The 18,487-nt window shown below is 35.8% G+C and overlaps 1 protein-coding gene across 1 annotated transcript in view; it reads right to left on the reverse strand.

Annotated features, from left to right (window-relative positions):
- The window catches only part of LOC103508040 (ras-related protein Rab-23), a 55,504-nt gene that overhangs the window by 27,912 nt on the left and 9,105 nt on the right, over positions 1-18,487 (reverse strand). Inside the window, exon 2 of the mRNA XM_026822755.1 lies at positions 6,849-6,970. Within this exon, the coding sequence (XP_026678556.1) occupies positions 6,849-6,970 (122 nt within the window). The remainder of the gene's footprint in view (positions 1-6,848; positions 6,971-18,487) is intronic.

Here is an 18,487-nt window from a genome sequence, read left to right on the forward strand (position 1 = left end):
TTGGATTTCGGCACTCAGCAGCCTCGTGAGAACAATTGAGTTGCTACTTGAAGCAGAAAGCGGCTGGACCTATTTTCACATGCAGTTGCTTTCACACTAGTAGGCAGAGAATATTCTAGCGATAGCGATGTTAAAGACTTACCTAAAAGAAAATCAATGGTGATATTTGGTACCAAAAAATGTTGAACAGCACCGAAAATACCTGTAGAATGTCATTGATGGAATGAAAATACCAAAAGTGTTCCTTATGTCAACACCATGTACAGGCATACACCCATACACACGTAGATCTAAAGCGGTCACAATCACAGTCATAATTCACAAGTGATAATGGTGATAATGTGTTCTATCTGAATAGAGAATGCCGCTGTGAAGAAAAATCCAGTCACACATACCAGTACAAAGATCCATACAAAATAGCTATGTTACAATGTCAGTACAAGGATTCATACAAAATGGCACTATGTTACAATGCCATCCTGCTGTGAACGGTCCGCGTCTATGGGAAACAGAACAGAAATAGAGATACCTAAATTATTGACTAATATTTTTTCATCATCCTAAGATATGGACCTAGTAGATTGATGACCAATATTGATCAAGCCAGGATATACCCACATTTGTTTTCCAATACTCTGAACCTGAAATATATGATGGTTTCGCAGATGTAGGTATTGTTGGATTGTTCATTGAGATCATGTAGAATCTGCCCAACTCATAAGTTATGTTTTAGACTTGAGATATAAACCATATATCTTGAAGTCATTATGTACCGGGTATTTTACAAACACAAGACCAGTGTGTTACTAATAACAGAACAAGATGGGGAAGGGCAATTCTTTCTCAACTACTTATTAATCTTGCGTTCTTATTGGGACATCCTTTATGTTTGTCTACTTTATTTGAAATAGGCTTAACATCACTGTTAAATTGCCAAAGTCCTTTAGTGACGGGACTTTACCCTCTCTATGGGACGAAAAGCTATACCTAGTTGTGTACCTAGCATAATATTACATCAAATTTAATAAATTTTATGCGAACATGGGTTAGGTACCTTCTTTCGCACAGATGTATGTACTTTGAATTTTCGAAGCAGCCTGAATCCAATCCTGAATAGATTCAAAGTTTGTTTATCACCATAGAAATAGGTGGATTCCTTGAGCTTCAGTAGTACAATAGGTATAGGAAGGCTCGAGTAGGTATCTAGGATTCTAGATTCTAGGCCTAACCCTCACCTCTTACCTAGATTCAATGGAACCCTTGAAGGTAATTTATGTCATTGGATGACTATCAAAATCAGTATTATGTTGTGTAAAAAAAACTGTAGGTAATTTTAAGTGTGAGAGTTATGATATGATTATCAAAATTGAAGACCAAATGGTGGAGATTTCCCTAGGCCCTTGGGCAATAATTTCGCCCTGTTTGTCATTTATTATATTTGTACTTATGTATATGTGAAGTAGACTCAACCAAAAAAAGTTTTTAAATAAAACAATAAGGTATAACTTTAGGTATAATGTCTACTGTACACGGTAGCTTAACCAAAAAAAGTTTTTAAATAAAAAAATAAGGTATAACTTTAGGTATAAAGTCTACTTTACACGGTATAAATTTATAAAACTACCTAATTTCTCGAAAATTATAAAAACACAAGCTCTATTTATGACACCAACATTTTTTTTTCCTTTTAGGCGCTTTAACTACCTATGTGTTATAACATGTCGTTCGCGCCGGTCCTCGTCTTATATTTTATCGATGATGTTGAGGGATCTCAGGTAGGACATAACAAAATACAAGCACCTAACCCAAACTATGTGTTCGGAAATGACATTTTTTATAGATTTCTTACTGATAGGTTCTATAGAATTTCTCGTGTATCAACTGCCTATCTCTAAACCGAACCCCCAGAGAATTCAAAGAATCAATGGACTTTAGAATTTGAATATCAAACTTGAACTTATTTATTGATTCAAGAATCAAGAACATTAAACTTCTTGCCAGGACGCCATGTTAGATCCTATAGCTATAACTTTGACCTTGGACTTTCAGCAAGGATTGATGTGGTTGTGGTTTGTATAATTTACTTCCTTAAAGGTACATACATAGTTACATACGTTAATACCTAGAACTCGTTGTTCTAAAATTGACCTACGATAGAAAGGTTATTCTATGAAATTGTTAAGCTGAATCTTTAGATTGTAATTTTAGGCATCATATTCCTAGCTAGAAGTGCTAGAAATGTTTTTCTTACTATGAGTAAAATTGTGATCCCTTCAATTAAAATAATAAAAAAAAATCCAATAGGTAAATATCTAACTGTCCCTTCAAAAAAAAAAAAAAAAAAAAAAAAAAAAAAAAACTCACAAAAAAAAAACAAACCTGATTTTTTCAATTTACTTCCTTAAAGGTACATACATAGTTACATACGTTAATACCTAGAACTCGTTATTCTAAAATTGACCTATGATAGAAAGGTTATGAAATTGTTAAGCTGAATCTTTAGATTGTAATTTTAGGCATCATATACCTAGCTAGAAGTGCTAGAATTTTTTTCTTACTACATAGGTATGAGTAAAATTGTGATCCCTTCAATTAAAATAATAAAAAAAAAATCCAATAGGTAAATATCTAACTGTCCCTTCAAAAAAAAAAAAAAAAAAAAAAAATCATAAAATAAATATAAATTCTCAGACACAAGGTACCTATCATCCATAAAGTCAACAACGATCATGGGGAATAAAAATGTCAACAAGACGAACAACCATAGCGATATCAAAACCCAGGGGATAATAAGTCAGTGGCGTAGTGTGTTCCCTATGAAACCTAGAAAAAAATCCGCCTTAAGGCTCGTCCCCACTTTTTGTGAGTTTCATCCCCATGAATGTCCCTTTTGTCGTGATCATAAAATAAATATAAATTCTCAGACACAAGGTACCTACCTATCATCCATAAAGTCAACAACGATCATGGGGAATAAAAATGTCAACAAAACGAACAACCATAGCGGTATCAAAACCCAGGGGATAATAAGTCAGTGGCGTAGTGTGTTCCCTATGAAACCTAGAAAAAAAATCCGCCTTAAGGCTCGTCCCCACTTTTTGTGAGTTTCATCCTCATGAATGTCGTATAAAAGTTATCATAAATGTTGTTTACTAGCGCCGCAGGAATTTTTTTATTTTGGCCAGCGATATTTCTTTGTGTCCATGAATGTCGTATAAAAGTTATCATAAATGTTGTTTACTAGCGCCGCAGGAATTTTTTTATTTTGGCCAGCGATATTTCTTTGTGTCATCAGTTTTATGATCTTCATCTAAGGAAAAAATCCCAAATCTCGCGGCATAGGTACCTAGGGGACCTTGCGGCACACAGTTTGAGAAGCACTGGTTTATAGTTTATAGCTCCCCCTCATGGAAATCTCACCAGACGTCACTATTTTTACTAAAAAAAACCTGTTCAAATGGGAATATCGATCCTCTATAAGTGGGAATGACTTTTTCTAGATACTCGGTCCGGAGCCTCTGTAAGTGGGAAAGGTTGCCATTTTCCTAGCGAACCTGTCTAGACCCGTCTTAGTGGGAAACCTGGATAACTGGGAAAAAAACTGTGGCCCATTCATTTTTTACTAAAAAAAAACCTGTTCAAATGGGAATATCGAGCCTCTATAAGTGGGAATGACTTTTTCTAGATACTCGGTCCGGAGCCTCTGTAAGTGGGAAAGGTTGCCATTTTCCTAGGTCCACCTATTGCTAGAACATTGTTGGTGCATTATTTACTTATTAATATGTAGTAAAGAAAGGACGAAGGATGAAGGTAAATAAGGACAATGTAGATTTCAAGGAGAGATGATAAGGGACCCTTACTGTGCGATGTGAAATGAAAAATATTCTTGAAGACATAGGCAGCTCTTAAAATGATAATGTTGAGAAAGAACCGTCTTGCTGCTATAAGAGCGTCCAGTTATGTGTAAAGTTTGAAGTTTTACATTTTTGGTGGATCTGCATTATTTCCCTATTAATACTTTAGTAAAGCTTTCATTGGTGGATGTGTCTGTACTACAATTTACCTACCTATAATATTATAGGTAGGCTTGAAAAGAAAACAAAGGTCCAAGTTATTTGAATGTAATTAATTCTATCCTATTGCTAGAACATTGTTGGTGCATTATTTACTTATTAATATGTAGTAAGGAAAGGACTAAGGATGAAGATAAATAAGGACAATGTAGATTTCAAGGAGAGATGATAAGGGACCCTTACTGTGCGATGTGAAATGAAATATTCTTGAAGATATAGGCAGCTCTTAAAATGATAATGTTGAGAAAGAACCGTCTTGCTGCTATAAGAGCGTCCAGGTACGTGTAAAGTTGGAAGTTTTACATTTTTGGTGGATGTGCATTATTTCCCTATTAATACTTTAGTAAAGCTTTCATTGGTGGATGTGCCTGTACTACAATTTACCTACCTATAATATTATAGGTAGGCTTGAAAAGAAAACAAAGGTCCAAGTTATTTGAATGTAATTAATTCTAATTATTTATTATTACGTATAATTATGACATGTGCTATACAATACCACTTGCGCGTTTATCACAATATAAATTAATAAAAAATAGATACTATTATTACTTGAGTATAATTCATTTATGAATATGATCGCAAACCTATTTATAATAATAGACACATTTGATTATTTATTATTATTATTATTATATTAGGCACGATTTTGGTGGATAACCTACTCGTATCAGAGAGAGGTAAATTGATGGTGGGCACCTATACTTATCTTAGCCTACGCATTATCAAGCTGAATATAAAGCATGACTCACACTCAGGTACGAGATTAAGTTTTCTTGTGACACTTTTTGTTGGGATTAAGGGTGTGAAAATAGGAGGAGAGGGAGAAAGAGATGTTTGTGCTGATGTAATGGATGTTCCAAAAAATACTAAATTTCCCCGGTACAAAATGAGAGAGAGAGAGAGAGAGAGAGAGAGAGAGAGAGAGAGTGTGTTGGTGGATAGAAGGAAAATTCAGATAAAGAAAGGAGTAAAATTGCTAAGCACATGAGCTCCGCTTAAAGTATGTTAAGAGAGAGTGTGTTGGTGGATAGAAGGAAAATTCAGATAAAGAAAGGAGTAAAATTGCTAAGCACATGAGCTCCGCTTAAAGTATGTTTGGCACATCCACTAATATTCGTTTATACTTTGATTCATGAATGTGTGTGTCCTCAGTTCAAATTTGCTGCTTAATTCTGGACCTGAATTCTCAATCTAATCCTCCACTTCATTGTCTAGCAATGAAATAGGCAAATATAGGCAACTGAAAGTCTTATACAATTTATTAACCATTATTTCACTCCTAGACAATGCTTTGGCCTAGAATTATGTAATCAGTATGTATGGTAGATATATGTATTTGTTTAGATGATACACTGATACACTTAGCCTCGTGAGGACAGTTGAGTGAATAATAGTTGTAAAAAGTAGAGCCCGGTACGGAGGTTGAAGGAAATTTGTGAATTAGTTTTTGGGTATTGTAGGGCCTTCGGGAGCCTATCGTATGGTAGATATATGTATTTGTTTAGATGATTACACATAGCCTCGTGAGGACAGTTGAGTGAATAGTTGTAAAAAGTAGAGCCCGGTACGGAGGTTGAAGGAAATTTGTGAATTAGTTTTTGGGTATTGTAGGGCCTTCGGGAGCCTATTAGGCCGGCCACTCAGGATCTAAAGCTGTGTCCACACATACTCGACGCCGTCGATCGACGAGGTAAAGAGGTTAATCTTAAATGTTGTCGGTTTCAGTCGACTTCAACTACGTGTGGACACAGCTTAACTGTGACGTTCGGGGCGTGAGTGGCTGGCCTAAGGGACCGCTTTCCTAAGGTTTAAAGTTCACTTAACAATGTACATACGAGTACTCAGTACCTTGAGTGAAATTGTATTTATTGGAGATTGCAGATAAAATAATTTATGATTAAAATATAAATATGGTGATGTATGTACTTACTCAATAATTCGTTCTAAAAAATCCACCCCGATGGTTTTCTTGTAGTCCCTGGTGAATGTCCCTCGACAATACCTCTGGATCATACTGGACTTTCCCACAGCACCATTCCCAACTATCACAACCTGCGAAGAGAGAAATCATTCAGTATTATTACACTTGACAGTTGACCCTTCCAATAGTAAACACGTGAGGTAATGCGACGTGCTAACACCTTTTGTATGGTATATATATGTATTTGTTTAGATGATACACTGATACACTTAGCCTCGTGAGGACAGTTGAGTGAATAGTTGTAAAAAGTAGAGCCCGGTACGGAGGTTGAAGGGAATTTGTGAATTAGTTTTTGGGTATTGTAGGGCCTTCGGGAGCCTATTAGGCCGGCCACTCAGGATCTAAAGCTGTGTCCACACATACTCGACGCCGTTGATCGACGAGCTGAATTTATGTTGTCGAGGCAGTGTACGATTTCAGTCAACGTCGACTATGTGTGGTGGACACAGCTTAACTGTGACGTTCGGGGCGCGAGTGGCTCGCCTTAGGGACCGCTTTTCTAAGGAAGGTTTAGAGGTCACTTAACAATGTACATACTAGGTACTCAGGTTAGAGGTGAATTTATGTTGTCGAGGTGGTGTACGATTTCAGTCAACGTCGACTATGTGTGGTGGACACAGCTTAACTGTGACGGTCGGGGCGCGAGTGGCTCGCCTTAGGGACCGCTTTTCTAAGGAAGGTTTAGAGGTCACTTAACAATGTACATACTAGGTACTCAGGTTCATTGTATAAAATTGTATTTATTGGAGATTGCAGACAGAATAATTTATGAATTGTAGTGTTGTACTTACTCAATAATTCGTTCTAAAAAATCCACCCCGATGGTTTTCTTGTAGTCCCTGGTGAACGTCCCTCGACAATACCTCTGGATCATACTGGACTTTCCCACAGCACCATTCCCAACTATCACAACCTGCAAAGAGAGAAATCATTCAGTATTATTACACTTGACAGTTGACCCTTCCAATAGTAAACACGTGAGGTAATGCGACGTGCTAACACCTTTGCTTCCTCTAATCTGAGGACGGAAGAAGTGTTGGTGTGTCCTCACTAGAGATTTTGCTGATTGGATTTCCGCCTGGTGAAAACTTTCTTCTAACAGGTGGTAATGTTCGTTCTCGGAAAGGCTGGCCTTCTGCTATCCTGTCTTCCTTCTCTTTACTTTCGGTACAATAAGACCTCAGCAGTTACCAAGGACGGAAGAAGTGCAGTTGGTGTGTCCTCACTAGAGATTTTGCTGATTGGATTTCCGCCTGGTGAAAACTTTCTTCTAACAGGTAATGTTCGTTCTCGGAAAGGCTGGCCTTCTGCTATCCTGTCTTCCTTCTCTTTACTTTCGGTACAATAAGACCTCAGCAGTTACCGTTCCCTTTATCGAACCTCTTAAAACCCAGAGATTCAGCATTATGTTTGTCATGAGCCAAGCTAAACCAATGGCTATACTCGTATCTCTAAGTACCTCAACAAAGCCAGACGGTATAATCCGTAATGAGCACGCACTTTAAAAATAACGAGGGTTTTGACTGTTTTGAGCTTTTAAGGAGCTTTCAAATGAAACCTTTTATGGAAGACGAACCTAAGCAGGCTTAATCCTTTTTTTTAGGTATCTACTATCAATTGTACTACTTTCACAGTCTGAATAAAGTACTAGGGAGTACCAAATCTGTGAACAGACACAGTGGGTACCGACATAATTGAAATATTCAATGTTCTATCAAGGTTCCCACGAAACACCGAAATGCCAATAGCAGGAGAGATTATATTTCTCGCGTCGTCATGTAGGAAGGTAATAGTAATTATGTCCGGCTAAATTACACTGAGATTAATCGAAACTTATACGATAAGACAAATTAAGTATTTTCATCTTCAGCACTTGAGGCGATTCTTCTAGGTTCTCTCGTAAAATTCATTGATATCGGTAAATTCTTGATACCAACTACCAACAACTTTTTACTTTCCTTACAGCATAATAAGGAAAGTAGGTAATGCAGTAATAGCGGCTGACATTTTTCTTTCAAGTCAAACCTATTGTCGGATATCCTTGGCTTTTTCTTGTAATTAATAATATTTTTGAGAACATTATGTAGTAGTACGACTTAAGGAACAGGAGTTACTATGACTTAATATATTACAATAAATATTTTGAGGATAGAGCCATTCATTCTGACACTTTCAAAAGGACCCAAAACCGAAAAAACTGTACCCAGGAGGTATAATTAACAAATTCCAACAGCAGGGGACACAGGACGCTGCTACTGCTGAGTTTATCTTTCACATTATTCTCACTTTTGTCACTTGAATATATGTAATTAATGAGCTGAAAGTAACTTTAACTCCACACCAATTTCACGTTCTTAGGTTCCGGCCTAGAGGTGATATAAAATCTTTAGAAATGTATTCAGACGTCGCGTCGTGATTAACACTGATTCATTCAGACATCAGACAGTCTTAAATTTCTAAAATCATCATTAGTAGGAGGTTCCGATATTCTTCAGGACATTCGAAATTTTTGGGCTTGGATTTCGGTGCACACTCAGCAGCCTCGTGAGAACAACTGAGTTGCTACTTGAAGCAGAAAGTGGTGGACCTATTTTCACATGCAGTTGCTTTCACACTAGTAGGCAGAGTATATTCTAGCGATACCGATGTTAAAGACTTACCTAAAAGAAAATCAATGGTGACATTTGGTACCAAAAAATGTTGAACAGCACCGAAATACCTGTAGAATGTCATTGATGAAATGAAAATACCAAAAGTATTCCTTCATAACACCATCACACCAAATACACCTAGATCTAAAGCGGTCACAATCACAGTCATAATTCACAAGTGATAATAGTGATAATGTGTTCTATCTGAATAGAGAATGCCGCTGTGAAGAAAAATCCAGTCACACATACCAGTACAAAGATCCATACAAAATAGTTACAATGTCAGTATAAGGATACATACAAAATGGCACTATGTTACAATTCCATCCTGCTGTGAACGGGCCGCGTCTATGGGAAACAGAACAGAAATAGAGAGAGATACCTAAATTATTGACTAAGATTTTTTCATCATCCTAAGATATGGCACTAGATTGATGACCAATATTGATCAAGCCAGGATATACCCACATTTGTTTTCCAATACTCTGAACCTGAAATATATGATGGTTTCGCAGCACCGAAATGCCAATAGCAGGAGAGATTATATTTCTCGCGTCGTCATGTAGGAAGGTAATAGTAATTATGCCTAATAATGTGCAATACCTGGTTCTAGTTTTACACAATTATTATGTGTAATACGTAGGGAGTTGGAGAAAAGCTTGTATGTGTTGTCAACTACCATGAATGAGACTGGGCTGCCTTAATCAAATCAAACCCAGTAAAAACTATATTTTTATTTAGATAGCCTTCAAATTCAAATCAATCACTATATTGTTCATCAGACACATTTAGGGCTTACTGTGCCTAGGAAATACACAGATGACCAGATGGTGCTCATCTAAATGTTTTCATTTTGAATTGCACACTTTTCAAACTCTCTCGTAAAATTTTGTTTGTGCTTCATACATCATTCGTAGTATCAGATGGAGGACTGGCAAATTCCAGCATGGGTTTCTTACATTGGTCACTAATCTTCCCAATAGGATATAGTATTACCAGAAGAAAACTTAGAATGCTCCAAAGTACCTGGTATTGCAGGTAAATAGGTAGTATTTGAACAAGAGAAGATTTCAGATGGATGGAGCAGTGTGAAGGTAAACATTACGTACAAATCTCTAATGTTGAGGAGCCATAAGAATTCATAGACTTTGTCAAGTGGGAAAGTAGAATCTCACTGAGGATGTTTGCCAAATTATTGTTCAAATATTTGGACCAGAAGTAAAGTACCTGGTATTGCAGATTGCAGGTAAATAGGTAGTATTTGAACAAGAGAAGATTTCAGATAGATGGAGCAGTGTGAAGGTAAACATTACGTACAAATCTCTAATATAGACTTTGTCAAGTGGGAAAGTAGAATCTCACTGAGGATGTTTGCCAAATTATTGTTCAAATATTTGGACCAGAAGGAATCTTTGTGGATGGGGGAAGGATTTATTGAATGGGGTCTAAATAATCGAAATTGTTTCGCCCCTTCTCCTCTGCTGCACTGGCCAGCAAGATGTCTACATCCTGGACTAAGATATACTAGCTATCTGGTGTATCTATCTGGTCTGGTATGTGTTAATGACCAAGATTTCAGACGCAGCATGAGCCATGACAGTTCTGTATTTCTATATCGATGTTTGCCAAATTATTGTTCAAATATTTGGACCAGAAGGAATCTTTGTGATGTGGACTTTCCTCATAGGTAGGTATTTTAAAAGTATTAGAAAGCAAGGAAGAGAGAAAATGTTAAATTCTGGTTAGTGGATGTGTCGAAATTACCAAAATATTTAGTGAAGTAGGTACCTACATATCAGAGGAAAATCAGTTAGTAGGTATAGGTGATACGTAGCTAATTTAGTGAATGTACAAAAGTAGGTACCATACTTTCTCTGTATTTCTATATCGTCTATGTATCTACTGAGGTACAAATCTCTGTACGTATTATCATCAGCTGCATTCGGTATTTCAATCTGTTTCTTTTTATTTATTTACTTTTTATTTATACTTATTAAATATTTTTTGAAGAGGTTTGATAGAGGGAACTGTAAGTGTAACTGCTGCATTATCATCAGCTGCATTCGGTATTTTAATCTGTTTCTTTTTATTTATTTATTTACTTTTTTTTATACTTATTAAATATTTTTTGAAGAGGTTTGATAGAGGGAACTGTAAGTGTAACTGCTGATGCTAAGGTCTTATCGTTCCGAAATCCGAAATATAACCTATAATACCTAAATACCTAGGTACCTAGTATTTTATTGACTGAAAGACCTGCAGCCAAAGAAAACAGGAGGCACAGGAAGATACTTTATCCTCAGATGTACTATGGAGGGTTCAGTCTAAAATATTCTCAAGGATTGGTTCCATTATAAGAAATAGATTAAGGACAAAGATGTGGGTATTGTTACTATTGTTCTAATTTTAATCTCATTTGTCTTGGTGCCTATAGGTTTATTGACATTGTTAGAGGACAAACTTGGAAGATTTTTACTTGAGTATAAAGTTGACTATAGACTACATTAAGCATAAGCAGGTACCTACCTAGATAAGTACCTTTTTTCCAAGTATCTAAGTAAGTGAAATTCCAAGGCCCATCCGATGAAGACCACCGAAGTATATACTCCTATTTGAATGGACACTAGACTGGAAAGGTTTTTTCTTCTTATTAGGCGTAACACTCTTGTGTCGTTCGCGCCGACCCGACCCCTCTTGTTCTAGATTTTAGTATACTTGTAGTTCCGATACATTTTATATGGGTATTTATTTTTTATCCCCGCTTATAGGCCTTACCGGAATAATTCTGGGAAAAGAACCAGTTCATTAAAACCGAAGTACTGATATATTGAGAACTAAAGCACTCTGGAGGATAGATATTGAATTTTTTCCTCTTCGATAATGGAAGTGTACTAACACCTGAAGCAGTGTATTAGAACTAGGTTCTTGAAGTTTCCTCATAGACTTCCTCGTAGTTCTACATTTCTACACCTTTTTAACTCCATTGATATGTTTTAAGAAGTACATTGATCCACCGATCCACATTCCACCCTAAACTGCCAAGCAGAAATCTGGTAGGATCAATGCAGATCAAGGATAATTTCTCATCTCGTCTCGAAAAATTTTAATACAAATAGATTTTGTTTCGTTTCATGGAAAAATTGTGAGAAGAGACAAGAAATGTCTCGACATTCAAGAATCAAGAGATGAGACAAGGCTCAGCATAATTATATCTATTCTTTGATTAATTTATTTGACGTGATAATCATCGGCATTCAATTTTCGTAAATGTCAACATCAATTTTGAAATTTTGCAGTTTTGAAAGTTTCAAAAAATCATTCATGTCATAAAATTAGATAAGAATCCTAATTTCATCAAAAGTGAATATGTGGGTCAATTTCATCATCAAATTTATAAGAGTTGATTCTTGGTCTCACGATCTATACCTGTGTAGCCCAAAGGTATCTGTATCACCTAGTGATGGGCCGAGTGAATGATTTTACTCGAGTGGACTCGAGTTTGACTTCACTCGAGTGCACTCGATTATTATTTTGTTCCACTCGAGTGGAAAAACTATTCATTGGGTTCTCTGACCCGAGTTCACTCGCGCACTCGCCACATATTATTGCAACATACAGTTTCTATTCGAGTACAAATCTATTCGTCAACCTAATACCTAGTTACCTACCTAGTTTACCTAGTTACCTACCTAGTTACCTACCTAGTACCTACCTAGTTTGCTCTATCAAAGCTCTTGAATGGTTAGTACAATTTAGATGAAACTTACTATTATTGAAACTAGACAATGGAGCAGTTGAAAATGGGTAAAAATTATTAATAAATTGTCGATTCCTATGTAAAATGTTGTGAAAAATCCAAATCTGAGGTCAAAACTCCGAAATAATAATGCTCTATCAAAGCTCTTGAATGGTTAGTACAATTTAGATGAAACTATTATTGAAACTAAACAATGGAGCAGTTGCAAATGGGTAAAAACTATTAATAAATGGTCGATTCCTCAAAACTCCGAGATAATAAATGTAAAAGGTCGAAAATTCAATTTTTATTCCGTCAGAGTCCTGAACTCGGACGTCAGACTTCAGGAGATGCGCAGAACCGTATGCGCACAAACATGAATTGCGCAGAAATGCATGATGTGACGTCATCGCCTACGAGAGCGTATGCCGTGACTTCAATGTTCACGATTTACCGGTATTTTTTAAATCGATCTATCTCGGGATCTAGAAGTCTAGAAGAAAAAGAAAAATTTTGTTGGTCCACATTTTTCCTGCTCCATGACTTTGAAACATCACTCAAGTAAGCGCAACTGTTCTATTAGGTACATAAGTTCAATAAAACTAAAATTCCTATAAACGAAATTACTGCTCATTTATACAGGGTGTCCCGCGAACGACTGTACAACGCTTGAGGGTTGATGCAGGACCTAAAGTGCTACCAGAAAAAGCTATCTGGACAGATGACTATAATATCCGTTATCACTGTTTCCAGGTATCTACCTATTGACGCTGAATATAAATAATAAATCGCCTAGATGCAGTATGGGTAAATTACGATGTTCCCCTTCCAGAGGTCAGTCAACTTTTTAACTTTCCTTATCCTAATATCCTTAATAGGTAGGTAATGTAGATAGGTTTACGGTTCGAATTTTCGATGTCGTCTTTGATGACTATAATATCCGTTATCACTGTTTCCAGTTATCTACCTATTGACGCTGAATATAAATAATAAATCGCCTATGCAGTATTTGGTCTTTGTCAAATTTATTTGGTACCTACCTATGTATCTCCAACGTATTTATTGAAATACATTGTACATATACATACCTACTATTTGTATAGTTACTGCATCCTAATAAATTTTAGCCTTTTATCTCATTATATCATTTGATTCATTTGACAAGTCGTCGATTTAATCATACCTAATTGGTCGGTAATTAATGGGATCTAGAAGTCTAGAAGAAAAAGAAAAATTTTGTTGGTCCTCATTTTTCCTGCTCTCTGACTTTGAAACATCACCCAAGTAAGCGCTCTATTAGGTACTCAGTGGCGTAGCGTCCATATAAGGCGTGTATGGCGGCCATACACTCGAAATTTCACTCAAATACCCTTAAATATGTAATTAATGCAAGTAGATATTCTGTTATGAATATTATTACTTACATTACGCAACATGCATAATAATTATAATCATTTTATGCATAAAGGAGACAACTTTAAGCCTAGATCATTAATCTAAAAGAAAGTGAAGAATTATTATAATTATGCTCAAGCAATATCTCAATTACGTAGGAGAGTGCAGTGCCCACAAGTGTTAACACTTGCGTAATATGTGGAAAGTATAACTTGCTAAATCCTGGTTACTATATCGTGGATGGATGTCGTCAGTGTGGAAAGTGATTGCGAAATATACCTCGTTACAAGTTCAGTTTATCGATGATTAAATAGTAATCTAAAGTCGATCTTACATTATTTCATTGACAAGTTCAATAGTTTTGCATCTGAGATTACCCCAGGTTGGTAGGATGGTAGGTAAAGCATTCAAAGTTCAATGCTACAGAATTTGTCCTCCGTCTGAGTATTTCGTTTACCATTGTGCAAGCCACTTGGGGACAGGGGTACAATAACATAATGCTCCGTAAGAAAAACCAGTTTCTTGAAAAAAATATTATAAATCGGAATGAGATTATAAAAAATGACAATGGTGTATTCATGAGCCTGATCCTGAGATGCCATCAATGGCGAATTTTGGATGGATGTCGTCAGTGTGGAAAGTGATTGCGAAATATACCTCGTTACAAGTTCAGTTTATCGATGAATAAATAGTAATCTAAAGTCGATCTTACATTATTTCATTGACAAGTTCAGTAGTTTTGCATCTGAGATTACCCCAGGTTGGTAGGATGGTAGGTAAAGCATTCAAAGTTCAATGCTACAGAATTTGTCCTCCGTCTGAGTGGTACCTAGGTAAAGCATTCAAAGTTCAATGCTACAGAATTTGTCCTCCGTCTGAGTATTTCGTTTACCATTGTACAAGCCACATGGGGACAGGGGTACAATAACATAATGCTACGTAAGAAAAACCAGTTTCTTGAAAAAATATTATAAATCGGAATGAGATTATAAAAAATGACAATGGTGTATTCATGAGCCTGATCCTGAGATGCCATCAATGGCGAATTATGGGGACAGGGGTACAATAATATAATGCTACGTAAGAAAAACCAGTTTCTTAAAAAAAATATTATAAATCGGAATGAGATTATAAAAAATGACAATGGTGTACTCATGAGCCTGATCCTGAGATGCCATCAATGGCGAATTCTGAGGAGACTACAAGCTCTGTGTTATTTGGGTTGACAAGACTTGTGTGCATTTTGTGTATGTATTAAGTTCTGTGATGCGTTCATTAAAGACACTCCTATATTTTATAAATATATACAAAATGTAGGTAGGTACCTAACAGTTTATTATTTTTTTTTTTGTCATAAATTGATATGATTTTCTCCTTTTTTTAAAGAGGTTTGACAGAGGGAACTGTAACTGCTAGGGTCTTATCGTCCCGAAATCGAAGAAAGAAGGAAGAAAGGATAGGAGTAATCTTGCATTTTGGGACGAGATTTTCTAAACGAGAAGAATGACGATGACGCTGTTCTAGCACTTTGAAGGCCTCCTACTAGGCACCATTAAAAGTTTGAAGATGTTTAAATTTACATAAAGTTCAGAAAGATATCCGCCTATGATTTTAGACTACTGTAAACTAAAGATAGAGGTTGTCTAGATCTCTAGATGTTGAGTCCCATTCCAATTGGGCTTTTGTGGCAATTTTTCACATCTGAATGATAAGATGTGACGTGACCTTGAGAATAATTTTACCATTACCAATTAATCGATTAGTGGTTCCATGGAATTGGTAGATTGCTGTTCGAATTTATAGAGGATGGGGGAACTCCTACTAGGCACCATTAAAAGTTTGAAGATGTTTAAATTTACATAAAGTTCAGAAAGATATCCGCCTATGGTTTTAGACTACTGTAAACTAAAGATAGAGGTACCTTGCACGTATTAAATATAAAATATGCAAGTCCGATGTTATTTTTAGTTTTAACATAAATGATTAATCCCCAATTCCCAGGAGGGTAAATTAACTAATCTTGCATTTTGGGACGAGATTTTCTAAACGAGAAGAATGACGATGACGTTGTTCTAGCACTTTGAAGGCCTCCTACTAGGCACCATTAAAAGTTTAAAAGTTTGAAGATGTTTAAATTTACATAAAGTTCAGAAAGATATCCGCCTATGATTTTAGACTACTGTAAACTAAAGATAGAGGTACCTTACACGTATTAAATATAAAATATGCAAGTCCGATGTTATTTTTACTTTTAACATAAATGATTAATCCCCAATTCCCAGGAGGGTAAATTACGATGTTCCCCTTCCAGAGGTCAGTTAACTTTTTTACTTTCCTTATCCTAATATCCTTAATAGCTAGATAATGTAGATAGGTTTACGGTTCGAATTTTCGATGTCGTCTTTGATGACTATAATATCCGTTATCACTGTTTCCAGGTATCTACCTATTGACGCTGAATATAAATAATAAATCGCCTATGCAGTATTTGGTCTTTGTCAAATTTATTTGGTACCTACCTATGTATCTCCAACGTATTTATTATACCTACATATCAGAGGAAAATCAGTTAGTAGGTATAGGTGATACGTAGCTAATTTAGTGAATGTACAAAAGTAGGTACCATACTTTCGATGCAGTATTTGGTCTTTGTCAAATTTATTTGGTATGTATCTCCAACGTATTTATTGAAATACATTGTACATATACATACCTATTTGTATAGTTACTGCATCCTAATAATAAATTTTAGCCTTTTATCTCATTATATCATTTGATTCATTTGACAAGTCGTCGATTTAATCATACCTAATTGGTCGGTAATTAAACCTACTTATGTGCATAGCATTACCTACTATACTATACATACCAATGTAGATGATATTCAAACATATGTAATTCCATCCAAACATAACGTGTATAAATACATCATGTAACTGCTGACCTTTATATATTATGTAGATTCCGTTGAACTAATTATTACTACCAACGTACCAGTAGGTGCGTAGGTTTGTAGGTATCTTGATAAGAATAGGTCACAACATAATGAGTTAATGAGGTATGCTACCTCTGTCAAAATATCACATCAATGACATCAGAAATTTAGAACTCAGAACGTAATTAGACCATCAAGACGTAATTTCCAGTGTCAATACCATGCAACCTAATATCACCTCACATTCCGTGGCTATCATTATCGGACAGCTATGCTGTTCATGATATACCTACTTATGTGCATAGCATTACCTACTATACCTACTATACATACCAATGTAGATGATATTCAAACATAATTCCATCCAAACATAACGTGTATAAATACATCATGTAACTGCTGACCTTTAGTACCTACATATCAGAGGGAAATCAGTTAGTATAGGTGATACGTAGCTTATTTAGTGAATGTACAAAAGTAGGTACCATACTTTCATGATATACCTATTTATGTGCATAGCATTACCTACAATACTATACATACCAATGTAGATGATATTCAAACATAATTCCATCTAAACATAACGTGTATAAATACATCATGTAACTGCTGACCTTTATATGTAGATTCCGTTGAACTAATTATTACTACCAACGTACCAGTAGGTGCGTAGGTTTGTAGGTATCTTGATAAGAAATAAGAATAGGTCACAACATAATGAGTTAATGAGGTATGCTAGCTCTGTCAAAATATCACACCAATGACATCAGAAATTTAGAACTCAGAACGTAATTTAGATCATTAAGACGTAATTTCCAGTGTCAATACCATGCAACCTAATATCACCTCACATTCCGTGGCTATCATTATCGGACAGCTATGCTGTTATTATAGATGAAATATCCATGAAGGTAGCTGAAATACTAGAGTGGAGGCTATTAACCCAACACAAGTACATTTTGCTACCAAACATTTGATAAACTTCTCGCCATCTTCAAGAAGATTGTTGCCTAAGCATAAAAGCATCGAACCCCTTTGCTTAAAAAGACAAAATAGCAAAATACGTACCTACCTATTTGCCTTTTTGCCATTTTACCCCCTATTGCAATAATTCTAAAGTTTCTTTGCTTAAAAAGAGAAAATAGCAAAATACGTACCTACCTATTTGCCTTTTTGCCATTTTACCCCCTATTGCAATAATTCTAAAGTTACGAATATTGTCTACTATTGCACTCCCTACTTACTTCAGTCTACATATTAAATATGAATAAACACGCTAAACTTATACTGTCGTGCACGCCCCAGACACACATTTCATTGAATTTTTTACGAAGTGTCAAAACCTATGAATAATTTTCCCATTTTAACAGGAACCATTTTTACTAATTATTCTAGGCAAGGGTAGAAAGATAGAATATTAAGCAAAGTGAACTGATGGCATTGAGTCATGCGATCTTGGTTCTAGCCCTACACAGTAATACCTAATAATGTGCAATACCTGGTTCTAGTTTTACACAATTATTATGTGTAACACGTACGGAGTTGGAGAAAAGCTTGTATGTGTTGTCAACTACCATGAATGAGACTGGGCTGCCTTAATCAAATCAAATCCAGTAAAAACTATATTTTTATTTAGATAGCCTTCAAATTCAAATCAATCACTATATTGTTCATCAGACACATTTAGGGCTCACTCCATAATTATTACTACCA

This window comes from Diaphorina citri, unplaced genomic scaffold (assembly GCF_000475195.1).
Source record: "Diaphorina citri unplaced genomic scaffold, Diaci psyllid genome assembly version 1.1 scaffold361, whole genome shotgun sequence".
NCBI lineage: Eukaryota > Metazoa > Arthropoda > Insecta > Hemiptera > Psyllidae > Diaphorina > Diaphorina citri.